Genomic DNA, 14,448 nt, shown 5'->3' on the forward strand with positions numbered 1-14,448 from the left:
TTCACCCAGCCTCAGGCACGGCCTCTGGAGGACAGCTTTGTCCTCCCACCCAGCAGCCCCCCGGTGTGGAGGGACACTGACAACATTCCACTCAGGGGCAGCTTTCACTGTTGTGGCCCAGCCTCTAGCTGCAGCCTCTCCTCCACAGGGCCCCTAGAGACAGAGATGGCCATCACACCCTGCCCAAGCTACTCTTCTACAGGGGCCACAAGTCCAGGGGCTTCCACAAGTCCCCATCATTTCATTCCTACTGTGGCACCCAAGAAAGAAAGAAACTCATACTTTTGATTTACATTTCTCTTGAGATCTGAATTCACACAGAGCTGCAGCGACACCGGTGTGCAGAATGACAAAGCATGCCCGTGGAGTGTGAGGGGTGTTAACATCTCAGAGAGCAGTGGCCCACCTGCTCCTCTCTTTTTGCAAGTGGAAGGGAGAGGATCACCCTGAGATCAGATTCCCTGTAGTGTCTACCTTAAAGCCCCCGCCTGGTGGTGAGGAGTCTGATCTTGAAACTGAGAATAATACTTCATCTTTTTCTCGAAGATTCTAAGGTAAAAATGGATGACTGTAAGCAATGACAACTGTCACTACCCTCCATATCATCATACTAGAGAACAGGAAGAGCTCCAATGTGGACATAAATTAGAAGTCTAGGCTGGGCGCGGTGGCTCATGCCTGTAATCCCAGCACTTTGGGAAGCTGACGTGGGTAGATCACTCAAGGCCAGGAGTTGAAGACCTGGTCTGGACAACATGGCGAAACCCCATCTCTACTAAAAATACAAAAACTAGCCAGGCATGGTGGCATGCGCCTGTAGTTCCAGCTACTGGTGAGGCTGAGGCAGGAGAACGGCTTAAACCCTGGAGGCGGAAGTTTGAAGACAGGTTTGAAGCTGTCAGTGGTGATTTGTGAACAAACAGCCACACTCGAGTTCAAGTTCATTTGTGAATGCTGCCTGTCACCCCAGAATGGGAAGGAGGCAGCTGGAGGGGTCGTGTCAGAAATGCCCACTAGAGTACTGGCATCAAAGTCTCTGAGACATCTCTGTGACAAACGCTGCCATTGCTGCTGTGCGATGCTCCATAAACTCTCCTGAGTCCTCACCACTGAAGAAGCAAAGAGACGCCCAGCCTCCAGCCCCAAATAGGGAGGCTGACTTGGGACGTCCTATCAAGAGTCTCACCTGGGTCCAGACACATGAACTTGCAGCACTCTTTGGGGTCCTTGCGGTACTGTTGGCAGCCCTGGGGCCTCTCACAGAGAGCAGCCACACACATCTCAGGCTCCCCTCCATGGCAGGTGCAGCTCAGGCATGGGTCGTCCCCCTTAGGGGTGAAGTAGAACCCTTCATCCACCACGTTGTCCTTGATGTCAACACATGTTTGACCTGCAATGAGCATACATTGTGTACAGATGTATACAATGCCAAAAAAGGTAGCCTCCCCGTGTGGGCCACACTGCCAAAACAGGTAGCCTCCCCGTGTGGGCCTGTGAATGCTACCTGTTACCTTAGAATGGGAAGGAGGCAGCTGGAGGGGGCATGTGAGACATGCCCACTAGAGTAATGGCATCAAAGCCTCTAAGACAGCTCTGTGAGCAAACGCTGCCATCACTGCCGCACCACTTGACATGAGCTGACCTTCCCCACCTGGGCCTGGGGAACAAACAAGGCAACTGAAGACTTGGCCAGATTGTGCTGAGAGTCTTCCTAGGGCTGGAATGCCATGGATGTCTGGCCCATGGCACAGGGAGTGGCTGTCCAAGAGCAGTCACTACAACACACTGTTAGGACAAAGTACATCTAGCCAGGGCAAATGGAGGCCGGAGAGCCAGGATGGAGCACAATGCCAGACTCCAGGGTCACTGCAGAAGTGTTTGCCTGGAAGTTGCTGAAGTAGATTACTTATGAGATTTTCTCAATTCTAAGATGCAGCTGCTATGAGTATTAACCACTTCAAAATCAGAATGTGTCTAAGGAAGCTGCCAGTTCTGCTTGGGAAGGCAGTCCACTGGACCTGAGGCACACTCTGCACAGAGCTGACCTAGGATGAGAGTAAGAGGAATGGCCATGGCTAAAAACCCAGAGTCTTCAACTGGTAGGCAGACGTTGCAAATGCCTGGAGGAGAGACAAGGAACGAAGGAGCCTCCAAGAGAGCCACCCTCAGTGAAAGGCAAAGAGACATGAGAAGGTAGCTTCTTACAGTCTCCAAATGGGGTAAGGATGTCTAGAAAAAGACTCTTCCGAAATTTCACAATCACAGGTCTATGCCTCACTTAAGATTGTAGTCAGCCGGGCGCGGTGGCTCACACCTGTAATCCCAGCACTTTGGGAGGCCAAGGCAGGCAGATTGCCTGAGGTCAGGAGTTCGAGACCAGCCTGGCCAACATGGCAAAACCCTGTCTCCACTAAAAATACAAAAATTAGCCAAGCATGGTGGCATGTGCCTGTAATCCCAGCTACTCAGGAGGCTGAGGCATGAGAATCTCTTGAACCCCAGAGGTGTAGGTTGAAGTGAGCAGAGATTGTGCCACTGCACTCCAGCCTGGGCGACAGCATGAGACTCTGTCTCAAAAAAAAAAAAAAAAGGGATTGGGGTCAAATCTAGGTCACCCATGTGGTCAGGAACTCCCAGGGCAAGATACTCACATACAATTATTCCCTGGCTAAAATAGAGAAAAAAGAATGAAGAGAAATGAACAGAGCTCCCAGAGAAATGTGAAACACCATTAAGTACACCAACATATGTGAAACAGGAGTAACAAATGGAGAGGAGAGAGAGAAAGAGGCAAAAAAAAAAAAAAAAAAAATAGTCGAAGAACTAACAGCTGCAAACCACTCAAGTTCATTGAAAAACAATAACCTACACATCCAGGAAGCTCAACAAATTCCACGTTCCTAGGATAAATGCAAAGGAGCCACAAACTGACACATCAGAGTGAAAATGCTGAAAGTGAAAGACAAGGCGAAAATACGAAAAGCAGCAAATGGGACGTGACTTGTTACTTCTAAGGGAACCCCAATAAGACAAACAACTGACTTCTCAGCAGAAACAACAGAAGGATGGGGCAGTGGGATAACTGCTCACAGAAAACCATCAACCAAGATCCATATCCAGCAAAGATATCTTCTGAAAAATGAAAGTAAAATAAACTTTCCCACACAAACAACAAGTGAGAGAAGTTGTTTGCAGATCCACCTTATAAGAAACACTAAAGGAAGTTTTTCAGGCCAAAAGTATGCAATCTCCAGATAGTAATTTGAATACAAATAAGAAACTGAAGAGCAACAGTAAAGGCAATCATGTGATTATAAACTATACCCTACATGCATAGTTTTCCTCCTTTATTCTCTTAGCTGATTTAAAAAGCAATTGTATAAAATAATATGTATGGAATGTAGTATTGGGTCTATGACATACAAAAATATAACACACTTAGATTTGCCAAGAATGGCACAAAGGTGGTGTGTGGGAGCAAAGCTATACTGGACTAAAGAACCTTGACCTAAGTCTCACACCTTATTAAAACACTCATTCAAAACATGTCCTAGACTTAAATGTAAAATGGAAAATGATTAAAATTTTAGGAAAAAAACACAGAAGAAATGTAAGGCTAGGCAAAGAGTACTTGGACTTGACACCAAAAGAATAATCCATAAAAGGAAGCTGGGTTCAGTGGCTCGCACCTGTAATCCCAGCACTTTGTGAGGCCGAGGTAGGTGGATCACCTGAGGTCAGGAGTTTGAGACCAGCCTGGCCAACACTGTGAAACCCTGTCTCTATACTAAAAATACAAAAATTAGCCAGGCGTGGTGGCTCATGTTGGTAATCCCAGCTACTTGGGAAGGTGAGGCACAAGAATCACTTGAACCCAGGAGGTGGAGGTTGCAGTGAGCCAAGATTGCACCACTTCACTCCAGCCTGGGCAACAGAGTGAAATTCTGTCACAAAAAAAAAAAAAAAAAAATCCACAAAAGGAGAGAGAAATAAGTAGGACTTCATTAAAATTAAGAACTTTTGTTCTTTGGCTAAACTTATACTGCCAGGAAAAAACAGCAACAACGAAACTTTTGTTCCTGAAAGCTCATCTGAAGAGGATGAAGGCAAGCTACAGACTAGAAAAAATATTTGCAAACCACATATCCGACAAAGGACTGGTATCTAGAATACATAAAGAACTCTCAAAACTCCACAGTTTAAAAAAGAACAAAACAGATCATTAGTTCACACCTGTAATCTCAATACAGGAGGATCTCTTGAGCCTAGGAGTTGCGTTTGAAGCCAGCCTAGGCAACATAGTGAGATCCTATCTCTATAGAAAATAGAAAACTTAGTCAGGCATGACGGTGCACACCTACAGTTCCAGCTACTCAGGAGACTGAAGTGGGAGGACTGCCTGAGCCCGGGAGCTGGAGGTTACAGTGAACTCTGATTGCACCACTGCGTTTGAGCCTGGGTGACAGAGCAAGACCCTTTCTCAAAACAAAACGAACAAACGATGCAAAGAGAAAACAGAAGAATAATGTGAACAACAGAAAATATACAGATGGCAAATAAGCACATGAAACATGAAGAGGTTTTAACATCACTAGCCTCAGGGAAATGCAAATTGAAACCATAAGGAGCTACATGTCTACATACATATCTGCATACCTAACAGAAGGGCTAAGATGAAAAATAGTGAAAACAGTAAGCGCTGGGGAGGATATGGAGAAATTAAATCACTCCTACGTTGAATCACTCCTATGTTGATAGTGGGACTATAAAATAGTACAGCCACTCTTGAAAACAATTTGCTTGTTTCTTTAAAAACTAAACCTGCAACTACGATACAATCAAGCAACTGTAATCCTGGGCATCTATCACACAGAAGTGAAAACACACTTGCAGCCAGGCGCGGTGGCTCATGCCTGTAATCCCAGCACTTTGGGAGGCCGATGCGGGTGGATCATCTGAGGCTGGGAGGGAGTTCAAGACCAGCCTGGTCAACATGGTGAAACCCGTCTCTACTAAAAAGACAAAAATTAGCTGGGCGTAGTGGCACATGCCTGTAGTCCCAGCTACTCGGGAGGCTGAGACATGAGAATCGCTTGAACCCAAGAGGCGGAAGCTGCAGTGAGCCAAGACTGTGCCACTGCACTCCAGCCTGGGCAACAGAGAAAGACTCTGTCTCTCTCTCACACACACACACACACACACACACACACACACACACACACACACACAAAAGAAAAAAAAAAAGAAAAAAAAAGAAAACACGTTTGCACAAAAACCTGTATGCGGATGTTCACGGCAGTTTTCATTGTAATAGCCAAAGACTGGAAACAGCCCAGATGTCCTTCAACACTTGAGGCCTATAGTTTGAGACCAGCTTGGGCAACATAGCGAAATCCCGCCTCTACAAAAAAAAAAAAAATACAAAAATAAGTTGGGCACAGTGGCATGCACCTGTGGTCCCAGTTACTCGGGAGGCTGAGGTGGGAGGTTCACCTGAGCCTGGGAGGTTGAGGCTGCAGTGAGCAGTGATCACACCACTGTACTCTAGGGTGACAGAGACCTTGTCGCCATAAAGAAAAAAAAAGGAACAAATCATTAATAAAAGTAACAATTTGGATGACTCTCCAGGGAATTATGAGTGAAAAAAGCCAACCCCAAAAGGTTGCAACTATATGATTCCATTTATAGAACATTTCTGCCTCATGATGATACCTGACAAAGGCCAGACCACATATGACCAAAGGCCTCTGACCTACCACTTCTGTAGCAACCAGTCTAGGGCAGTCAGGATCTGGACAGTGGTCACCAGCTTCTCTATTTTGAGTCCATACTTCCAACTCGAAACCCACCAGGGAAAGTCAAATATGTTCCCCAAACCAATCACCTCCACTGCCCTGCTTCTAGTCAGGCTGCCTCTAATCAGAGCATACCTGGAGCCTTTAGGGCCCTGGTGAAAAGCCACTGTGCTGGACCCAACTCCAGCTGCAGGAGGGTCAGAAGCACTTGTGAAGGCTCCACCCTGGATCCTCAGGGCACTGGGCCTGCTTAAGGCTCAGATGCAGTTAGAACATCAGACCCTACTATCAGCATGCTAACAAGCCTTGAGTCACACAGTGGACTACTGCTAGGCGGGCTGCAAAAGACAGACTCTAGAGATGTGGCCCAAAGGGATGACCTCAAGTACAGGGTGGAGCAGACATTAAGAAAAACCCTCTGGCAAACCAGCCTCCACCCAGAACAACAATGCTGCTAAATACGAAAGCCTGAGGTGCACTGAGGGCAACTACAGTGCCAACAAACCCCAAGCCCAGCCCAACTCTCGCCCAGATCAACGCCCTGCACTGTACTAAAGACCTCTCCACAAGAAAGGCCTAGTGGAAGTAAAGGCATAGCCACTGCAAGCACAAAACTACTGAACTCAGTCTCTATTGTCCCACATAAGATGTCAGAGTTCCAATGAAAAGCCTAGAAAAAAGTACCATGCTCCAGAGACAAAACAATCAAAAAACCAGACTCAAATATGACACAGATAAAGGAACTTTCCCACAGGGAATTTAAAATAACTACGATTAATTTGTTAAAGGCTCCAGTGGAAAAGCTGGACAATATACAAGGTTAGATGGGAAATTCAGACGAGAGATGGAATCTATAAGAATCAAATGGAAATCCTAGAAATAAAAAAACAGACAAAATCAATGAAACAGATGAAGAATACCTTCAATGGGCTCATAAGCAGACTTGACATAGCCAAGGAAAGAATTAGTAAACCTGAGGACAGGTCAACAGAAATTACTCAAACTGAAGGACTAAAAGAATCCAAGAGACATGATGACTAGATGCAATGCATGATTCTGGACAATGAAAAAAATAGCTATAAAGGATATTATTGGAACGACTGATAAAACTGGAATAATGGATTGTGGATTACTGTATGGTACTGTATCCATGTTAAGTGTTCTGATTTTGATCCATATAGTGTGGGTACATAAGAAAGTGTCCTTGTTCTTAGGAAATACACACTGAAGTATAAAACGCTTAATTAAGGTCCACAGTATCTTCAGTTTACTCCCAAATGATTCAGAAAAAATATGTAGAGAAAGTGAATGATAAAGCAAATGTAGTAAAACTGAAATACTGTAACTGGTGAGTCTGTGTAAATGGTGTATGAAAGGAAGTTCCTTGTATTATTCTGCCTTTTCCATAAGCTTGAAATTATACCTAAATTAACAAGTTACAGAAGTCTCCCTCGCCTGGCCCAGATGGTCCTATAAGGTGGTTCTATCAAACACTCAAAGACAAGTTTATCTCCAACTTGGACAAACGGATTTAGAGAACAGTAAAATAAAATGTTTGCCAACTCATTTTAGAAAACTAATATAGTATAATACAGAAATGAGTCAATGTAGTCCCAGCTACTTGGGAGGCTGAGGCAGGAGGCTCACTTGAGCCTAGGAATTCAAGACTGTACTGTGCTATGATCATGCCTGTGATTAGCCACTGCATTCTTGCCTGGGCAACACAGTGATGCCCCACCTTAAAAAAAAAAAAAAAGAGAGTCAAGGAGAGTATAGAAAAAAATGTAACAGGCCAACCTCACTTCTTAAAAGAGTTTCGGGTCAGGCGCGGTGGCTCACACCTATAATCCCAGCACTTTGGGAGGCTGAGGCAGGTGGATCACTTGAGGTCAGGAGTTCAAGACCAGCGTTCAAGACCAGCCTGACCAACATGGTGAAACGCCATCTCTACTAAAAATATAAAAATTAGCCAGGCGTGGTGGCACATGTCTGTAATCCCAGCTACTCAGGAGGCTGAGACAAGAGAATTGCCTGAACCCGGGAGGCAGAGGTTACAGTGAGTTGAGATCACGTCACTGCACTCCAGCCTGGGTGACGGGGCAAGACTCTGTCTCAGAAAACAACAAAGAGTTTCAAAAATTCTAAATATCAGCAAACCAAATCCACCAATATAATATAATATATTATACATATATATAAACCATGAGGATGGTTTAACATAAGAAAATCCATTTATATGAAATAATGACTGAACAGACTGAAGAAAAACTACATAACCCCAATAAAATCCACTAACAGCATTTAATAAAAATCAATACACTTTTGTAACACAAATATTCCCAGCAACCTAGGAATAGGTACTTCTTTGACTTCATGCAGGTACATTCTAAAATCCTATAGAAGGCATTCTGTAGAATATTGATACTTTACAATAGCATTCTAAGTTGAGAAGACAAGAATGCTCACTATTCACCATTTCTAATCATCACTGTCCTGGAGACTGTAGCAAGAAGAGTTGACTGGGCAACATAGTGAAACCACATCTCTAATAAATGTAAATAAATAAATAAATGTCAAAGATTTGAAAGAGGAAACAAACCCATCTAAATAGAAAATCTACAAAAATCCACAAACTAAGAGAACCAATAAAGGAGTTTAGAAAACATATCCTAAAATTCACATAGAAAAGGGTCAAAAATAGGCAACATAACAGGCAAGAACAAGGCAGAGGAAGTCGTAACACCAGCAGTCAAGATTTATCATGAAGCTCTCTCTGTTGCCAGCCACCTGGGAGGAGCTGCCGCCCCGGCCGCACATCTGCAATGGATGGTCGCGAGGAATCATCCGGCCTGATCAAGGGGAATAAGCAGACCCACGGCACTGAGCCTGAGAACTCAAAGGCTGCAGCTCCTTCCACTACAACGAGCTGATTCACCGCAGGACTGTGGGTGTGGACCCGGCAGCTGATGGCAAAGGTGTGGTGGTGGTCATGGAGTGGAGATCCGCCAGCAGAAGCCAGCCACCTCCTATGAGGGGACCACCGTTGGGTGGACACGGTGGCTCACACCTGTAATCCCACCACTTTGGGATGGCGAGGTGGGCGGATCACGAGGTCAGGAGATTGACACCATCCTAACACGGTGAAACCCGCCTCTACTAAAAACACAAAAAATTAGCCGGGCGTGGTGGCAGGCGCCTGTAGTCCCAGCTACTCAGGAAGCTGAGGCAGGAGAATCGCTTCAACCTGCGAGGTGGAGCTTGCAGTGAGCCGAGATCACGCCACTGCACTCCAGCCTGGGCAACAGAGCGAGACTCTGTCTCCAAAAAAAAAAAAAAAAGAGGACCACCGTCAACAAGAACGCCTGCACCATGCTCGGCAACATCACACACGTGATCCGCAAGAACAAAGCCTCTCCCCAACCTGCACACATCTGCCATCCCAGAGCCAGCGCCATCCTGCGAAGCCAGAAGCCTGTGATGGTGAAGAGGAAGGGGACCTGCCCCACCAAGAGCTCCTGAGACCCCTGCCCCCCAAAAGCAATAGAGTTAGCTGGCTTTAATAAAAAAAAAAATACACACACACCATAGACTGGCAAGGTAAACAGAGAAGCAGAGAGAAGGATGGCAGAAATGGGGGTGGGGAGGTGACCAACAGCCTTAGATGCTCCAGAGATGCCAAGTCCTTGGGTCCTCATTCCCATTTACTCTCTTAACAACACTGCAACAGGGAGGACAGGGATGATTGTCTCTTCCGTGGGAAAAGAACAGTGGGCTCTAAGATGCTGACCAGCTGCCCTGGTCACAGAGCTGCAAATGGGCCCCAAGAACAAGGTGTGAGCTGGTAAGGGGCGTCCACCGCAACACGGCAAATCAGGTTCTGCCTCCGAAACCTTGAACTCAGGGTCCAACAAAGTGACACAAGGACATTCCCCAAGAACGCCAGCTCAAGGGGGCTTACTTCTTTTACACAGAAATGAAGACTTCTCATAGCAGCTCTCGGCGTGCCAGCTGTGGAGGTCGTGGTGCCGCAGGGTGGGGAAATGGAAGCACTGAAGCTGGGCACAGAACACGTTGTCGTTCTCAGACATGGCCGAGGCAAAGATGGGGTCTGGGGGCAGGAACACCTCTGAAGAGCCTGTTGGGGAGACAAAAGGTGTGGCTGGACAACATCACATCAGAGGACAAGCTGTGCAGTCCTCAAGGGGACCATGGTGTCAGACAGGATCATCAACCACAGGGCCTGGACCGCCAAGTACTGGTGGTCACTGTGGCCAGGTGTTCACTCGGGACTCCCCAACCTCCTGGGAGTCACCCCAGGTGCTGGGCCTAGCGGGAGCCACTCCTTGGAGCCTGCAAGCACACAGGCCACAAACCCTGGGTAGCAGTAAGTGCCAGCCTGAGCACCGGAAGACGGTGCTGGATCACGGTTAGTGGGTGGCATTTAAAGTTAGAGCAACAGCATAATAACAAAGTAATGGATTGTGGCACACTGGATTAAAATGCAAACAGGGGAATGGGCAAGGGAAACAGGCAGGGAAGCTCTCCCTTAGGACAGAACACTCAGATAAACAGAAGACTTACAAAGTCCACCCAACACCCATGAGAAAGGCGCCGTCAGGCAGCATTGGCACTGGCCGGCACTGCCACCAGCTGGCTGCAGGGAACACTTAGGAAGCACTGGCTCCCGGGGACCTCTCTCAGCTCAAGGGAAACTGTCACCCACTCAGCTCCTGCCTGTCTAAGCCAGGCACAAGGCAGTCAGAAACCATGTACCCTTGCCGCAGAGAGCGTGAGGGTTGGGGACTGCTAACCTCCAAGCCTCTCTTTTGCAAGGTTCCAGGTGGGCTCTGGCCACGCCCAGGGCATGGCACAGCCAGCCCTAGGCCCCACTCTCTCCCCTGCACGGCCCTTCCAGTCTGGGCTGCCAAGATTCCTTGAGGCTTACCCGACCAGGATCACTGGAAACACAAAGCAACCTTTCCAAGAAGCAGAATAATGAAGGCACACCTGGCGCTCTCCCCCTCCTAAGATAGCAGCAGTGCAGCTCACCCCAATTATAAGCCTCCAGTATTCTCACCTGCGTCTTTTGGAGCTCTGTTTACACCCAGCACAAAACATGGGGCTCTGCCTCAAAAGAGCCAGTGAGTCTGGAGGCAGGCCTATGCTGTGGGCCTGTGGACACATGGTGCCCTGCCATGGGCAGGAGGACAGCTCTCAGGAAGCTCTGAGACCTGCAAGACCTGTGCCGGGCCAGCAGGCAGCCACAGCAACAGCTGTGCCCCCTTCCCAGGGACATACAGGCCCAGCATCTCACCTGCCTCATCTGCATCTATCAGACCCACAGCAGAGCAGGAAAGGGGCCCACTGTCTGGAGTCACCTCCCCATACCACTTGGAGGGCTGATCTCCACTGCTGACAGTGGGTGCCACCACCATCACGCTGTGCACCACCCCACCTTTCCTCCAGGCCCCCGAGCCCCTGCACACCCTCCTCATCTCCCACAGATGCCCTCTCACCTAAGTAGAGCCCCTCCCCTTTTAAACACTGTTTTCTTCACTATTTGCCTTCTTGTCCCATAGCAAGAAAACCAAACAGGTTCCTTCCAATCTTTAACAAACAAAAAATCTTCAGCGCTGAAGCTAGTTGCCAGCCAAGAGCTCCTGCCCACAACTACAGTACATGACAGCAGACTGAGACCAAGGACACAAATGACCTCTCCGGGCAGAGTCCTGGGACCCAGCATTTGCCCACGAAAGCTGCCTGGACTGGGGCACAGCAAGTCAGAGTGAGTCAGGCAACCAGCAAAACAGGGTTCGTGTGGGACTCTAGGCCAGGGCCCAGAGAGCCACACAGTGCTCCCTCCTGGCAGCAAGCTGCATGGACACCTGTGTAGCGCCCCTGCCCAGGGGAGCTGCTGGTGGCTCTGCATCCAGGTGCTGACTGGGGGCTGGTCATGCGGGGACTGCATGCCTACCCGAGGTGCAGCCTTGCAGAGCGGGCAGGTGTTCGTCTTTGGAGCATCCCTGGAAGAGGTCACAGTGGCAGCCACGAACGAGGCAGCCTGTGGGGCTGGAGAAGAGGCTGGGGAGTGGTAGGTGATGAGGGTAGTGAAGGAAGGGGCTGCTGGCCTTGATGGAACTGTGATTTCTATGAGAAACGAGAGCTGTGAACAAGGGAGCAGAGGTGAAAAGGACCCCCGGCAGCTGTGTGAGGAACGGTGGGGCTGGGGCCAGGAGACCAGACAGAGGCCACGAGCACAATCGGGTGAGGGATGATTGGGTGTTAGATCCCGGTGGGGGCTGCAAGACTGGTGCCAGGTGATGAGATCCTGGACGTATTCCAAAGGTGTGAGAGGAGCCTGGAGGCTTCCCGATACTGCACTGGGGATGACTCCTGCAGATTTTTCTCCAGGGCCTCCCACTTCCTCCTGGACACCCCCTTACCTCAAACATCCCGCTCTTCCTGAAGGACCCTCATCCTAGAGAAAGGCCCTGTGAGCAGAGCCGCCCTGGCTACCAGAGTGACTGGGAGCAGTTCCTCGTGCAGAGCCCTCCTCTCAAGCCTCCCTCCAAGACACTACTCCTCACCCCCTGCCACCCCAGCAGATCCAGTCCTCACCTCGACAGGGTGGCGGCAAGTTTCCAGGTGCCCCTCCCATATGTCCACACATGAGGTGTGCGCAGGACTCTGACGGGAGCCTTGGGCTGGGCCGTCACCAGCCACCGGAGGACACCCTGCTCCCCAGACTGATACATGAGGGCATCTGAACCTGATTACCTCTGCCACCACATCCTCTCCCACATGTGCGAGCAGCCACTGCCACCTCCATGTCCGCCGCTGCTCGCCGAGCCTGGAGAACCCTCCCCGGCCCCCGAGTCCCCCACTGTTCCTGTGGTGGGGAGACCTTCACTCACTTTTCTGAGCCCTCAAAGAACCTCCCCTTCCTGTCTCGCCACCTCCACAGCCACAGAATGAGCCTCCACTCGGGCCCACCAGGGGCTGTCCAGACACTCCCGAATGCCCCACCACGGTGGCAGCTGCCCCACTCAGGGGCTGTCTCCCCTCCAAGAACTGTGGCCTGACCCCAGCTGACCCCATCCTAGACCAATGGTCAGCTCACCCAGAGGGCAGGGTCTCTACAATGCACCTTCCAGTGGCTGCTAGGCCAGCCTGGCCCCTCCCTCACTGCTGACTGAGGCTTCTAAACGCTAGGTCCCACAGGCTGGCCCAGGACCACAGCCCTGACTGCTGGCCTCAGCGGGCAGCACCATACAATCCCTCAGGTACAACACCAGAGAAAGAAGAAGACGGAGACCATAAAGGACTGGGCACAAGATTTTGGGGGAGAAAAGAAGGCTTCTACTAAGTCACACACCTCCTGACCTCAGCCAACCTGCAATGTGCGTGCTGAGACACCACGGGGGACAAATGAGGGCCAGGCACTGAGTAATCTTAAATGAGCAAGTGACACAACATGTGGACACATGGAATACACGCTGTTTTCACTTTTATATTTTAAGGTAAATATCAAGTATGACTCACCAGACAGAAGCTACACTGCTGGTGCTGACAGGAAGGCCCTGGGAGCAGCACGTGGGGCGGTGTGGATGATTCTCCCTAGACAGGATCTGTACTTTTTTCAACCTTTCTGCACAAATGTTACAGAAATCCTGGCCTCATGTCTTCTGGCAGCAGCAGCGGCAGTTCTGTCTCCAGGGCACACCATGACCTGGTGCTGTCAAACCTGCAGGGTCTTGGCCCCTGGGCGGGGCTCACAGGCTGGTGTGGGCCTTGGGGAGCGCCTGGAGAGCGCTCCACCAAGGCGCACAGGAACCCTGCGGAAACGAGCTCCCAACTTCAAATGTGTGTGCAGGGTGCCGACACATGGGCATAGTAAGCGTCTATGTACCATGGTATCACTCACACCCCAATCCAGAACATATCATACAACACAGAAAAGATGGATAACATGTAGATGAAAGAAACATTTTTCAACATCTTAATGTGAGGCCCTTCCACCATCATTAGCTGATATTCTCAGGTACAATATTTTCTTAGGGAAGGGTTCAGAATGAGTAACAACCGACTTACATCCATTTCCCATGGTTTTTTGGGTATTTTTTGGGGGGCCAACACCTCAGACCCCAATGAGCCCTCTGCTTTGCACCATGTCCCCAGGCAGGAGAAAGGCTGGGCTGGGCTGGGCTAGACGTGCTCTTGCTAGCTTGTTTTATACTCAGTACTGTCTTCACTCTGCAGCTTGCTTTTGGTACAGGAATTTTTAAAACAATTCCACTATGGAGAGAGGAGTGCGTGCACCCGAGCCACCTCGGTGCTGACCGCACCCTGCTGCTTGGCTCCTCTCTGCCCTACCACCCTGGGAGCCCCTCCCCTGCAGACTCCAGGATACTGGCTCCTAAAACCACACAACCACAGTCCTACTGCTGCACCTAAGAAAATGAATCTTCCACAAGTCCCCACTCATTTCTTGAATTGTCCTGTGGAAGTTTTTTATAAGCCTCCCAACCTAGGACGCCATAAGGGTTCTTGTGCCACATTTGGTTTTATGTTTCTTTAATCTCTTTAAGCCCAGAACCACTCATGATGCTGAGCTGCATCAAGGGCCAGTTATCCTGCAGCAGAAGAATTATTG

At 49.1% G+C, this 14,448-nt stretch overlaps 1 protein-coding gene across 12 annotated transcripts in view; it reads right to left on the bottom strand.

The window, feature by feature from the left end:
- Window positions 1–14,448, bottom strand: part of DGCR2 (DiGeorge syndrome critical region gene 2) — an 84,989-nt gene that overhangs the window by 10,930 nt on the left and 59,611 nt on the right. For 9 of the 12 annotated variants that reach the window (XM_055374929.2, XM_055374921.2, XM_063704654.1 and 6 more), the window contains 2 exons: window positions 9,754–9,930; window positions 1,187–1,390 (listed from right to left, as the gene is read on the bottom strand). In XM_055374929.2, coding sequence (XP_055230904.1) covers window positions 1,187–1,390; window positions 9,754–9,930 — 381 coding nt within the window. The remainder of the gene's footprint in view (window positions 1–1,186; window positions 1,391–9,753; window positions 9,931–14,448) is intronic. The other 3 variants (XM_055374927.2, XM_063704653.1, XM_063704652.1) reach the window with 1 other exon arrangement.

Source organism: Gorilla gorilla, chromosome 23 (assembly GCF_029281585.2).
Source record: "Gorilla gorilla gorilla isolate KB3781 chromosome 23, NHGRI_mGorGor1-v2.1_pri, whole genome shotgun sequence".
NCBI lineage: Eukaryota > Metazoa > Chordata > Mammalia > Primates > Hominidae > Gorilla > Gorilla gorilla.